At 64.7% G+C, this 12,896-nt stretch overlaps 2 protein-coding genes across 7 annotated transcripts; both read right to left on the reverse strand.

Annotated features, from left to right (window-relative positions):
• Positions 1 to 1,479: 1,479 nt before the first annotated feature.
• On the reverse strand, positions 1,480 to 3,221 carry Dnlz (DNL-type zinc finger). The gene is made up of 3 exons (XM_013073871.3): positions 2,903 to 3,221; positions 2,359 to 2,498; positions 1,480 to 1,750 (listed from the first exon to the last, which is right to left on the reverse strand). Exons 1-3 carry the CDS (start codon positions 3,128 to 3,130, stop codon positions 1,582 to 1,584), a joined length of 537 nt encoding a protein of 178 aa, XP_012929325.2. The 5' UTR covers positions 3,131 to 3,221; the 3' UTR covers positions 1,480 to 1,581.
• Positions 3,222 to 3,287: 66 nt separating this feature from the next.
• Card9 (caspase recruitment domain family member 9) lies at positions 3,288 to 12,831 on the reverse strand. 6 transcript variants are annotated; one of them, XM_021261696.2, is made up of 12 exons: positions 11,239 to 12,831; positions 10,016 to 10,213; positions 9,648 to 9,785; positions 8,696 to 9,180; positions 8,474 to 8,617; positions 8,175 to 8,300; positions 6,032 to 6,223; positions 5,709 to 5,750; positions 5,444 to 5,495; positions 3,959 to 4,035; positions 3,609 to 3,688; positions 3,288 to 3,530 (listed from the first exon to the last, which is right to left on the reverse strand). In XM_021261696.2, the coding sequence occupies exons 2-12, from the start codon at positions 10,197 to 10,199 to the stop codon at positions 3,431 to 3,433; spliced, it is 1,620 nt and encodes a 539-aa protein (XP_021117355.1). In that variant the 5' UTR covers positions 10,200 to 10,213; positions 11,239 to 12,831; the 3' UTR covers positions 3,288 to 3,430. The 6 variants fall into 6 exon arrangements, with proteins under 6 accessions (XP_021117355.1, XP_021117357.1, XP_087038805.1 ...); XM_021261698.2 differs by having other exon boundaries at positions 9,648 to 9,804; XM_087182679.1 differs by lacking the exon at positions 11,239 to 12,831 and adding an exon at positions 11,059 to 11,232.
• Positions 12,832 to 12,896: the final 65 nt, after the last annotated feature.

A 12,896-nucleotide genomic window follows, 5' to 3' on the forward strand; every position in this document is an offset into this window, starting at 1 on the left:
GACATGCCGGGCACTGGGGGAGGAAGGCGGGCAGCTCACAGGTGGTGGCCACTGTCCCTCTCAAGAGTGACAACAGGAGAAAGGCGAGGGGGTGAGGTGTGGCCGAGGCAGGCACTGCCACGAGAGCCCCACTGAGGATCCTTGGGGGCTCATGACCCCAAGGACAGACTGCCCCAGTCCCACTGGTCCCTAGAGGCTGAGACGCTCTGGGGAAAGATCGCAGAGGACATTGTGTGGGCCGCGCCCCACTGGCCTCCGGACCTGGCCTGCCCAGGCCTGTGGACCCAGAGCACAATGTCACTGCCTGGATGGGGACAGGGACATGCAGGGCCTGGGCTGGGCAGCTGCTGCACCCAGGGGCTCTGCTCAGAAGACAGAGCGGGGTGCCTGGCCCTTACTGTGGTGTCCACTGGAGGCAGGGACCACAGGGCTGAGGGCCTGGCACTGGCTGGCCTGAGTGATGCCAGGGTCTGGGCACACACACGGGCTGGCCCTAGGTGAGGCAGGCAGGGCACAGCAGCCCAACATGAGCCTGAGCACCCTGCACTCGCAGTCTGCACGTGGAAGGAGATGGTCAGACCCTGGAATGTGGAAAGGACAGGGGGAATACCCATGTCTGCATTGCGGGCCTGTTTCCCCATCCTAAGCACAGGATCCAGCCTGCACTTCAGGTGCAGCCAGCACACTGACCTCAAGTGCCAGCCAGAGCCTCAAAGGCACAGAGGAGCCCAGGCCCAGCCCAACTGGCCCACCTCACCCACTCCAGGGCCCCTGGAAGCCCCAGCTGGTTCCCTTCAACCTGGGCCTCCGTGAGGAGCAGGCTGGAGGCGGGGGGCAGGCCCAGCCTGGAGGCCAACAACAGCTACACAAGCGACAGGAGGCTCCGGGTGGGGATAATAGCAGGCTGCTAGTGGAAGGAAGGACAGGGGGTAATCGAACCAGGGCACACACTGCACCCGTGGCAGCCTCCCACGGCTGGCATGAGCTGGTAATCACTAGCTGGTCCCACGGGGACAGGCGCTTTGTGTCCCTGTCGCTCTCAGCTCAGCCGCCACCTCCACCCTCTCTCCTTTCAGGTCCCTCCCTGCCAGACAGGGCTAGTGATTAATGCTGAAGGTCACACAGCAGAGAACACTTTTGGAAACAGCCACCACCACGTCTGCGATCGCTCACTTCCCTAAACACAGGAACATCCTGAGAGCCAGTCAAACAAAGCCTGGAGATGAACCATGTGCAAGAGGCAGTGCCAGGACCCAGGCACTTGGGACCCTCTGCCGCTCAGGCTCCTCTCCGAGCACGCCCACCCTGTGCAGGGGCAGGAGACACAGGAGGGAGGTGGGTCAGCGTGCCCTGCCCAAGGCCACACAGGTTCAGACTCCACGCCCAGCCCCTGCCCACCTGGACGTGGGCAGCCCAGCCTCGGCCAGGGGCAAGATGGCTTGACGGCTGACCCCAGAACAGAGACCAGGGAGCCAGCCCCACGAGCAGAGGCGAGCTTTACTGACGGGCCAGACTGTGTCCAAGAGGCCCAGAGGAACCAAGTGTCTCCGATGAAGGCCACACAGGCATGGGGACGTGGAATCAGCTCCGCTCCATCTCACCAGTGTGAGTGGGATCCTCACTGTCACCCTCTTTCAGGCCCACAGGGGACTTGGGGGCCCCTGCCATCTCCACAATCAGCTCCAGGGCCCCCTCGATGGCCACCCGGTGCACTTCCTCCCCTCTGGCTGCCAGGATCTCTTCAATGTTCCTGCAAGACAGAGGTGGGGTCACCGTGCACACCGCTCCCTTGAGGGCACCGACGGCCGGCTTCCGCCAGGAGCATGGTAGCAGGCCCACTGAGGTACACCACCAGGGGACCGCTAACCAAGGGCCACTCCACAGCCCGGTCCTGTTTCCCCGGGGGCAGAAGAGGAAGGGGTCTGCACTGGGGTCTGACGGACCTGGCCCAAGGCCCAGCACCAGTCCAGCGCCTGGCACCGATCTCACGGGACCGCCGCCACAGCCCTGCCAGGCGCTGCTCTGTGCCCACCCCACGTGGGAACGCAGCTCAGAAGCCAGGAGCCAGCACCGAGTCCTCAGAGCACCTGAGGGCTGCACGCAGATGACCAGGCGCAACGAGGCCCCGCAGGGGAGCAGCCCAGGGTGGCCGGGTCCACAGCTGCTGCTTGGGCGGCGCTGGTACCAAAGGGCCGCTCCTGGGCCATCTGAACCTCAACCTGAACGCGGCACCGGGCGGACAGGAGCCCTGGCTGCCGGGGTGGGGCGGGCCTCGGGCGCGGCCAGTGCAGCCCAACGCCCAACGTGAGGGGGTCCGTCCCAGCCTTGGCCTTCCCCCCTTCCCACCAGGGGCCTCACCTCTTCCCGTCCAGGTCGGAGAACCAGCCCAGGTTGTCTGCGATGATGTGGTGGTTCTGGCAGCCCGGGCAGGTCACAATGACCACACCCTGGTGATAGGCCAGCTTGGAGATGCGCTTGGAGGACCGAGTCCCACAGACCTGGCCGGGGCGAGCCGGTCAGGCTCCCGGAAGCGCTCACGGAGGACCACCCCTGCCCCAATGCAGTCACGCCCCCCACGACAACCCCACCCTCTCAGAAAGACCGACTCCCTAGCGACAGTCCCACCCTTTCAGGGCAGCCCCACCCCCAGGTACAGCTCCTCCCTTCGGGAAGGCCCCGCCCCTGAGACAACCCGCTCAGGAGGCCCGCCCCTGAGACAACCCCCCTCAAGAGGGTGCCGCCCCTCAGGGATAGCCCCTCCCCTCAAGGCCCGCCCTCAGGCAACCACCCACCCAAGAGCCTGGCAGGAGAGCTTCGAGCGCCAGGCTGGATTCTCGCTTGGGCCGTGTCCCTTCCAGCGCCCTCCAACGCCCAGCGCGGCCCGCCCTAGCCTCGTGCCCACCTTGCAGGTGTAGACGAGCTGGTAGTGCGTCGCCTCTAAACGCCCCAGCCCTGCCGCGGACTCTGGCCCGCAGCTTAAGTGTCGCCAGCCTCGGCCCCAGGCCCAGGCCCGCCGTCTCCCCGCGGCCTCCGGGTGGGCTGGGCGGACCCACAGCCTCCTCAGGCCGGGTTCCCAAGGCCGCACGCCGCCCAGCCGTACCGGAATGCGGCCCAGCGCCTTCCGCAGCATTCTGCCTGCTGGCCTGGGGTGCCCTGGCCGCCTGTCGCGGCCCCGCCCCGCGCGTCCGAGGCTGTGCCCGCCATCTTGGAAGTGGGCAGGGCGAGCGGAAGCGGCCCTCTAGACTTCCGGGCGCACCGCCCCTGCCGCCTCCTGCGTCACCGCGCACTCTCCCTCGCAGGTTGTTTTTATTTTTTTAGTTGCGTCCTCCAGATCGCTACAAAGCAGTTAGCATACAGTGCGAATAGGAGGCCGAGCCGAGGGACACGGACGCGCGCCCGGCACGGAGAGAGCCCGCGCGTTCCCGGCACTCTAGGCGCCCTCGGTGTCCGTGTTGTCGCTGCCGGTGGTGTTCCCGCGGTCGCCCTCGCCCTGTTGCCAGCTGCTCTGCACCTTCCTGAGCGCTCGCTTCCTGCGGGAGCGGGGGCAGGTGTGGGCCGGTGTCCCGGGGCGGCCGCGGCCCCGGCCCCAGCCCCAGCCCGCGCCCCACCTGCGGTAGTTCTCGAAGCTCTCCTTGAGGCGCCGCCGCTCCTTCTCGGGGGGCTCCCCGCCGACGCTCGGGCCCGCGTCCTGCGAAGGCGAGGCCAGCTGCACCGCACGCCTTTCCCGCCCCGGCTTCCTCGCGCCCCTTTCGGCTGCCCCGCCCGCCAGGCCTCCGTGTGCAGGACCAGAGGGGCGCCGCTGGTTTTCCAAACCCTGCACCCCAAGAACCCCCCCGCGGGGACCTTAGGATCAACCCCACGGGGTGGAGCGGCCCAGGTGGAGGCCCCACAGTCGGTCCCCGAGAAGAGCGGCCGCGGCCAGTGGGACACAGAGCTGAGGGGACCCCAGAAGCCTTACATGGGGGCTCAGCGAGAGCGGCTCCTTCCGCAAGGACACAAAAGGCTGCTCCGGGTTCTCTCCCTCGGCCAGGCCGCCTGCAAGACAGCGGAGCCTGTGATCGCCGCCCCTGCCCTCTGCCAAACCGGCTCTGCCCAGGCGGGTCCAGGAGGCCTCGTGGGGTCCTCACGATGGCCCAGTGAAGATTTCTCGCCTCACAGAAAAGGTACAGGAGAAGACCTCACCAGCCCTCACCTGGAGTAGGGCCCAGCGCTGCCACCATTGCCAACCCCCTCCTGAGCTGCCTGCCCCTAAATGACTGAGGCCGCAGGCAGGAAAGACCCCCGACGCCAGGACAGTTGGGCCACGTGTGCCCCAGGCAGTATCCCAGTCACTGAGCAGTTTTGGGCAAGGTGGTGCCCAAAGGTGGGCATGGGGTGAGCAGCAAGGCGCTACTCCAGAGGCCAGGGATTTAGCTCAGTGTTTTCACCGCCTGCTGCACAAGCGCAAGGACTCAAGTTCAATCCCTGGTACAAAAAAAAAGAAAAAGGTGGATGCTCCATGCTGCTGGAGCACTGGAGTCCCCCAGGGCCACGGCAGACCAGGCTCAGGCCCCTTGGGCAGAAGGTGCCAGGGCCTGGCAGGGCTGCAACTGTCGCGGGGAACCCTTGCCCTCCCACCTTCGCGCTGCCTGGCTGCTCCTGGGTCCTGCCCGCCTCTGCCCACGTGGCTCAGCCACCTCAAGTTCACATCTCTTTGGCTGTGGCGGGCGGTCTGGGCCCCACTTCTCCATTTGCTGCCGCTTCTTCCCCCTTTTGCCTTTGCTTGGAGGCTGGGTCAGGCTGATCTGGGGAAGTCTGACTTCCCACACAGCCTCTGAGCCCCCAGCCCCTCCTCCCTATGCCGCCCCTCACCTTCCCACCAACCCCCACCAAAGCTCCTCCCACCTCCAGGTCTCCCCAGGAGGCACCCTTCTGTCCTAGCCAGCCCCAGGCCCAGGCCTGTCTCTGTGATGAAGAGCCCAATTTTAAAACCAGTGGCAGTGGGGTCCTGCCCAGATGCTCATCCCCCACGGCCCCAGAACTATCTATAGACAGCACGTACCCATGTCCCTCCCCTACTGCCGGGGACACGGTGGGTCCTCACTTCCTAGCCTTGTGCACTAGACAGTGGCCTACTGCCGCCTCCCTCTGGAGGGAAGCTGGGTGAGGACGTGAGGGGCGAGCCCTGGTCCCCTCTGTGATCCCAGGGCCTGCACAGGGAGGGGCTCCACAGCCAGTGCTCTGTGAACATGTTCTCATGGGCAACACGCCCATCAATTGGGCCCAGGTTCCCATCAGATTCTCTCCTTGCTCTCTGGGTGTCCTTGACCTGATAGCTTATCCCCCAAGCCTCATTTTCTCCATCTGCAGAGTGGGTGTTTGTCACCTGGCTGTGCCTGCCTAGAGCCAGAGGCTGTCCAGGACCCTCCCCAAGGGGCACACTGTGTACCCCCCGCCTCCTCACCTTTGTCCGAGAGTTGGCCATCGTCCTCCAGATCCTGGGGCAGCGAGAGCTTCTGGAGAGAGGCAGGTTGTCCTGTTAGGCACTGTGCAAGCCACCACTGCCCCTCCAGCCCAGGACCTGGCCCACGCTGTCACCCTCTGCACAGAGCAGGGGCCTCAGGCTGCTACGCCAGGTAGATGGGGCAGAGAGCCAGCCCTGGGCCCCCTCTGACCCTGACTACACAGAGGCCCCAGTGGCCAGGGAGCACAGGCTGGGAACGACTCACCTCCTGGGAGTTCCTGGGCGAGCTGTCCTCCAGGTCAGAGCTCTGGGTCCCAGACAAGGGTTGGTCAGCAGATTGTGGGGTCCCCCACTCCCTCCCCACCCTGTCAGGCAGCCTAAGGGCTGCCATTCAGTCTCAGCCACTCTCCTGCAGTACCGCTTCCCACTCGGGCAGAAGCCATGGCTGTGCCTGGCCCACCACAAGGACACGCCAGCCTCACTGAGGAGGAAGGGGCTGGCAGTGGGGCAGTGGCCAGGCCAGGCCAGGCCCAAGCACCCCGCCCAGCTCCCTCTGCACAGACGCCCAGGCCCCCGACCCAGGCCCACCAGGACCAATGTGTCCAGCTGCTGCTGCTTGAGCCGGGCCTCGGCAGCCAGCAGCCGGCCCTCGCACTGGAACAGCTGCAGCTGCAACTCGTCAGCCTTCTCGCCCAGCTCGCGGACCCGTTTGCGGAGCTCGTCCTTGTCCTGCAGGCTCTGGGCGCACTGCGCGTGCAGCTCCTCCCGAGAGGCCATGGCCTGGGGGACGTGGGCACAGCTCAGTGGCTAGCTGCAGGCAGGCACCCCTCCCCAGCAACCCCCAGAGCCACGGCCACACAGGCCTCTTCCCCTGGCTTCCCCTTGGATGGCACTGCCTGTCCGGGGATTGGAAGAGAGCGCAGGGGGCTTCTGACACAGAGAAGAGTGCCCATGTTCTCAGCACCGAGGCATGGTGGACGGGCAGCTCACTCCCTCCCACCACACTGGCGTGCCCTGTGAATCTGGGAGGTGACATGATCACCAACGCAGCCTCAGGTTTTGTCACATGAATGTCAGGCTCTTCATGCCCACCCTCCAAGGGACCCAGGGCTGTGGGACCGCTGTGTAGCTGAGGAGGGCCCTACCAGCCTCAGGTCAGACAGAACTCGAGCCCAGCGTGGGTGAGGTAGCGGGTAGAGCAGAGGGGAGTACGTAACAGAAAGCGTGGGACAGGAATGGAGAGAGCAGACGGAGCAAGGATGACTGTGTCAGCATATCAGAAAACCAGCCAGGCATGGTGGCACAGCCAAATAATCCCAGCACTTGGGAGGCTGAGGCAGGAGGATCACTACGAGTTAGAGCCCAGCATGAGCTACATAAAACTAAAAAAAAAAAAATCAGAAAACCAATAAAGATCACCGTCTCCCCTAAGATCCCTAAGGCCTGTGTCCACCCTCATTTGCACTGTGGTTTTGACCCCCACCCAGTGGGCTTGGGATGCCATGACGCTTCCTCTGAAAACCTTGTGTGGTCAAAACTGCCTTCAAGGGGCCGGGGATGTAGCTCAGTGGTGCAGCACCTGCTTCACAGGTGTAAGGTCCTTCGTTCGATCCCCAGTACCAAGAAAAACTCCCCTCAAGACAGGCAGGTGAGTCAGGTACCATCCGCCGGGCTGCAACTCCTGTCCACTCCTAGCTCACGCATCCCAGGACCGGAAGGGACGTGGGGCCTGTCCGATCAGGCAGGGAGCTCTTCTGGCCACTTGCACCATGAGTGGATCTTCGCTTCTCCCCACTGTTGTTTCTCCACTTTAATAAGTCTTATCCTTGCTACTCTTTCTGAGCATCCTGCTCAATTCTTTGTTCAGAACACCAAGAACCTGGGCGGCACGCCTGACAAACTGCACCCCACCCCACCTTGGATAACATGTGGGCCTCAGCCCACTGGCCAGGACTTGACTAGGTACTGGCAGCTGCCTCACTCTGTCACTTCATTGACTTAGGGGCACCTGGAAGGAGCCAAGCCGGCCCTGATCGATCTGGGAGGCCATGGTAGGGAGCTGCTGCCAGCAGCCCCATCCGGGAGAGCTGACACAGGGCCTCCCCACTGGGGAGCCCCCCCACCTCCCCTGCCCCGCACAAGGGACGTGGCGAACTCAACAGGGGCCGAGCTCGAGCCACTACCCTGTGTCAAGGCTGCTGGCCCACAATCCCAGGCCATGCCCTTCACTGACTGGAAGCAACCTCGAGGACACGATGGGCAGCTGCAGTCTTACTGGGGACGCTTTCCTATGCACTCAGGTTCTCCAGCCAGCGCGCCCATGGTTACGTTAAAAAAACTATTTGCAAAACAAGACAAGTAGAAAGCTCCTGTTTTTGTAAAATAAGATGTATGAAACAGAACTACGTGTACCGCAGCGCTGAGAAAAGTGGGGAAGGAAGGGGCTAAAGGCGACCATGGTTTTCCCTGAAAACGGGAAGGGACAAGGGCATGGAGAAGGGAGAATTAATGTCACCATCGTTTATGTGCTTTGTTTTTTTTCCCCAGTACTGGGGATTGAACCTAGGGCCTGTGCACTGAGCTACATCCCCAGCCCTTTTTAAAATTTTGAGACAGGGTCTCATTAAGTCACTATCATTGCCCAAATGGGTCTGGAATTTCCAATCCTCCCCACTCAGCCTGGGATCACAGCCAAGCCCCACAGGCCTCTGGCCCTCCCCACGGTGCCCACCTGGTCCCGCTCAATGGCAACCTCCTCCATCTGCTGCAGGACAGCCTCGATGCGCTCCTTGTACATCTTGGAGTCCTTGCGCAGGGCCAGGCACTGCAGCTGGACCATCTCCCTCTCCTCCATGCACTGCAGGATGTGGTGCCGGCATTAGTCCCCCCAACCAGAGGGTGGCCCCTAGCGGGGACATACACAAGGCTCAGCCCTGCAAAGCCTGCATCTCGAGAACGGGCATAGGGAGCCATTCAGCCAGGCCCCAGCACCCCACGCCCAGCTTGGCCCCCACCTGTCAATCCTCCTACCCGGGAGCGGAGGGCCTCGGCTTGGCGGAGGTCCTTGCGCAGGGCGAAGATGGTGGTGGCTTGCTCCTGGTGCTCGCGCAGCGCCTGGCGCCAGTCTTCCTCCAGCACTTGGATGTAGGGGCTGCTTCGCTCCAGCTTCCCCTCCTGCGGGCCACGATGGGCCTGGTGGGAGCCCCCGCCGCCCACGGCACCCGCCCAAACGCGCCTGCCCACGCACCCCACCTGCGCCGCGGCCTCCAGCTCCTGCACCCGCGCCTGCAGCAGGGCCTTCTCCTGCTGCAGCTCCCACAGCCGCTCCTGGCTGGGCCGCTGCTCCATGGCGTGCCGCAGCTTCAGTGTGTGCTTGCGCTCCACCTTGCAGTCGTCCTCCGCCTTCATGAGGTTGTGGCGCAGCCGGTCCACCTCCAGCTGCAGGTCACGGGTGCGCATGAGCGCGGCGCCCTTCTCCTCGCTCAGGCGGGCCAGGCGCATGGCCAGGTCGTAGTTCTCGTCCTTGCAGCGCTTGAGGTCGCGCCCACCGGCCTCGCACTCCTCTTTGAGCCGCCGCACACGCTCCTGGTGCTTGCGCAACAGGCTGTCCTTCACGCGAAGCTCCTTGATGAAGTCATCCTTTGAGCTCAGCAGTGCCGTCAGGTCTTGCACCTTCTTCTGTAGCTTCATGACCTCCGTCATCAGCAGCTGTGTCAGGCCCGACTCCCCAGATGCGTCTGGGCCCCGGGAGGCAGCAGGCCGAGTCAGGATGGCAGAGACCCAGCGATCCCGGCTTGCTCAGCGCCTGGCCCCCACCCCGACCTGGAGCCCCCTTGTGCAGGCTGGAACATATCTGATCAGGCCCAGGAGACAGGGCTTCAGGGGCTCCGAGCCACTTGCCAGTGACGGTGAAAGGCCGGGAAGCCCACACCGCTGCAGCCACTCTACCGGCCTCCTCTAGAGGCCAGCAGGACCCCCACACACCGAGAGGCAGGACAGACCCCAGGCACGCACCTTCATGCCCTAGGCTGTCCTTCCCACACAGGGCCCACTGGGGTTTGGTGGGCAGGGGGGTGGGGTGGGGCCTGCTTCAGCCCCGCCCATCTAGGCTCCACCCCCAGCATAGGCCCCGCCCTGTCCACACCTCCACCCTGCTCCACCCTCCCTGTCTAGGCCCCGCCCCTGTCCCCCCCCCCCCCCTCACCGATGATCATGGAGAAGACGCGCGCCGGCTCCTTGCCTGTGACCTTCTTGTACAGCTGTGGGTAGTAAAGCTCCAGGCTCTCCAGGAAGGCCACGTAGCCCTTGTGGCCAGTCCGCTGCAGGATGTCCAGGAGCACACCTGCAGGCCGCAGAGCAGGCTGGGGCCGGCCCGGGGCAAGCAGAGGGAGGCCACTGGCCAGGGGACTCTGGGCAAGGGTGGACCCCAGGGCTGCCAGGGTCCCCTGTCAGGCCCAGGGCCCAGCAGGCAGAGGACCAAGTGCTGCCCGCCCATGCACGACAAGGCAGGCCCGGGCCTCCCTCAGCTCCCTCCTCCAGCTTGGCTCCCGGGGTGCTGGGTGTGACACTGACCCACTTTGCGCTTGCGGATGACCAGGTTGGGGTCGCTGAGCACCTGCTCCTCATCATCGGGGTTCAGGACCTTGCACTGCCTCAGGTAGGGCGTGATGCGCGAGGGGTCGATGACGGAGATGAGCTTCACGCGGAAGCCCTCAAGGGCGCTCCAGCACTCATCATCGTTCTCGTAGTCTGACATGGTGGGAGCCTGGGCTGGGGGCGGGGACAGCTGCTGAGGTGGGTGAGGCCTGCAGCGTGGGGGACGGCGAAGGCACAGTGACCGCCGCCCCTCGGGGCCCAGCCATGCCCTCACCTCCACTGCTACAGCTACTTTCGTGGCCTCAGGAAGGGGCAGGTGGGTCTGCGGGAGAACTCTCCCCAGCACTAGGACCCCCCTTTGCCTCTGCCTCTGCACCCCAAAGGGTCCCGCTGCACACCAGGCGGGAGCACAGGCAAAGCTCCCCCCCCACCCCCCGCCATGTCCAGGCTGGGTGACTGGCAGGGTGGCGGTGGCCCTCCCACTTCCTCATTCCCGACAGGCCAGTGCCCTCCTATCCTTCCTATCCCTCGCTGGTGATGCAAGACTCAGCAGCTGCTTGTCACTGAGCTGCCCCAGGCCGGCTGGCGACCTCTGCCCGTGGAGCGTGCCTGTCACCCCTCCAGGTGCGGGCACAGGGAGAGGCTGGCTGTGTCACCCACACCGGGGAAGCTGCTGCGGTACCTTCTCAAGGTTCTCAGCCATCCCCGGCTCTCCTGCCCTGATGAGCCCTGGCCCCAGCCACCTGCTTGGGGGCAGTCACTGGGAGCCCAGTGACGGTGACGGTGCTAACAGCACACGGGTGAAGCCGCTACTTCAGGACCGGGGTCAAGGGGCTGCAGCCAAGGGTGGTGCCTCTGACTCTGGGTCGAAGCCTAGAGATGTGGCTCCAGCAGGCCCAGTCCTGAGGGGTTTCTCAGTTCTTTTGTACCTTCCTGCCATCCTATGCAGACTCCCAGAGACAACTGCCATTGCCTACATGTCCGGTCCCAACCCCCCTGGCCCCACACTGGACACCCACCATTAATTCCCTGAAGTGAACGAGAATCTACCAAGTGGCTGTGAAGAGCAGGGCAGGACCTGGAGGCCGCCGGGCAGCCTGTGGGGGCTGAAGGCTGCTCTGGGGCACCTGCCCAGGACCCAGGCGGAGCTGACGCTGGTTCCCCTAGCCACCTTTTAGAAGGGCACCAGCCCGGCCTACCTCAGGGTCCTGCCAGAGCCACCTGCCCGCTGGCCCTAGCTGCAGTTGCCGGAGTGTCTGAGAGATGCTGCAGGCCTTGGGGCTGGAGGGAGTGTGGAGCCAGGGAGGGAGGCTGTGCACTTCCTGATGGTTTCTGGGTCCTCCCGCAGGGGGACAGTCCCTGCTGGCCTGCTGTGATTGGCCAGCCCAATGGCTCAGGGTGGGGCCCAGGAAAGTGGAAGTCCTCTGGGGAGCCGGAGCCTTCCCTCCTGCCCAGGGCCAGGGTCCTAGGTCCTGGGTCACCTGGAGTCCCAGCCTGGCACCTGGCAGTGTAGAAGGGAGGCAAAGGAACCCTGGAGCTGGAGGAGGCCACCCCCGCCCAACCGATGGTGGCCTAGACACAAGTTCTGGAGGTGTCTCCACCAAGGTGCGCTGTGCCCAACTCCCCCACCTGCTGGCAGGGGTCATGGCACAGAGGTCAGGCCTACAGGGCCTGGGCCGGGCAGGGGGATGCGAGAGCTGACGGTCCCCCGAACGCAACCCCAGAGGGCAGCCAAGGAGTGGGACGTGGGGCTCAGGATGCCGCTGCAGTCCATGGGAGGTCTGGGCCCAGCCTGCGAGCTTCACACGGCGGCCAGCCCAGGCCAGCCCAGGCCAGCCCAGGCCAGGCCGGAGTCCCTAGACCTCCTCAGGGTCCTCATTGTGCGGGGACCTTCAGGACGCATGCGGGGGTCAGAGCCAACTCCAAGAGGCCGCTACTGACTGGACAGGGTCTTCTGTGGACTGTGGGCCTTGGTCCCCACCTCAGGCGGCCCTCAGGCCTCAGCCCAGAGATGGGCAAGGGGAACCCCCAGGCCACACCTCAGCCGGTGTAGCTGGTTGCACAGCGCTGCCACCTGGCCTGCTGGGTTGGGTTGAGGCAACAGCCACCAAGGAGGCAGCGGGCAGGAATGCAGGAAGCTGGCACACAGCAGTGCTCCCGACGGCCGACGGCCCCTCCTTCTGCCTCGGAGCCTCAGGCAGCCCGGCCGCTGCTGGGCTCCACAGGTGTGGCAGTGACCCCACATCAAGCCTGGAGGTGGCAGGCAGGGTCCCTGGGCCCTTGTGGGCAGCACTGCTAGGCATCCCGCCTGCCTGGGCCTCCTCGCTGCTGGCACAGGGACCAGGGCTGGGAAGTGGGCGCTGGGTCCCCTGACCTAGGGTGTCCCGCCTGTGAAAGGACAGCACATCTTCCTCGGGGTGCATGCTCTGAGAAACGTCACCTTCTCTGTCTCAGAATGGAGGTGCAGGCCAGTGACTGAAAGATGTCTGGAAAATCCCCAAATGTCTGAAATGAAGAAACCTCCAAACCACCCACAGGCAAAGGAAGTCCCAAGGAAAGCAGGTGCTGGGCAGAGGGCGCAGGCCCTGGAGAAGCACCCAGCTAGCGTCTGTGGACACGGCCGTCTCACTGTGGGGGCCTCGGGCTGGGACTGCGGGGGTGCCAGCGTCACAGGGAAGGGAGGATGGAGGGGGCCGCGTGGTGCCAGCACAGAGGACATTGGAGAGGAAGGGAGCTGCTGCCGACTGCAGGAGCCAGTGACCCAGCCTGGGCAGGGTGTGGGCAGAGCCATGGCTACTCGTCTTCTCCCCAAGCTCCATGAGGCGCAGGGTCTGTGGCCAGGTGCAGGAGGCTGAGG

Source organism: Heterocephalus glaber, unplaced genomic scaffold, assembly GCF_053883595.1.
Source record: "Heterocephalus glaber isolate CG9 unplaced genomic scaffold, H.glaber_assembly_v1.0 deba00001479, whole genome shotgun sequence".
Lineage (NCBI taxonomy): Eukaryota > Metazoa > Chordata > Mammalia > Rodentia > Bathyergidae > Heterocephalus > Heterocephalus glaber.

Bases quoted from the DNA above. Each gene is read 5' to 3' on its own strand.
- Dnlz (XM_013073871.3), bottom strand. From the start codon at position 3,130: ATGCTGCGGAAGGCGCTGGGCCGCATTCCGGTACGGCTGGGCGGCGTG. The intron at 2,499-2,902 runs GTGGGCACGAGG...CGCCCCGGCCAG, and splicing joins AGCTCGTCTACACCTGCAAG to GTCTGTGGGACTCGGTCCTC. The intron at 1,751-2,358 runs GTGAGGCCCCTG...TCTGTCTTGCAG, and splicing joins TCCGACCTGGACGGGAAGAG to GAACATTGAAGAGATCCTGG.
- Card9 (XM_021261696.2), bottom strand. From the start codon at position 10,199: ATGTCAGACTACGAGAACGATGATGAGTGCTGGAGCGCCCTTGAGGGC. The intron at 9,181-9,647 runs GTGAGGGGGGGG...CCCGGGGCCCAG, and splicing joins CGTCTTCTCCATGATCATCG to ACGCATCTGGGGAGTCGGGC. The intron at 8,618-8,695 runs GTGGGGTGCGTG...CGTGGCCCGCAG, and splicing joins AGCTGGAGGCCGCGGCGCAG to GAGGGGAAGCTGGAGCGAAG.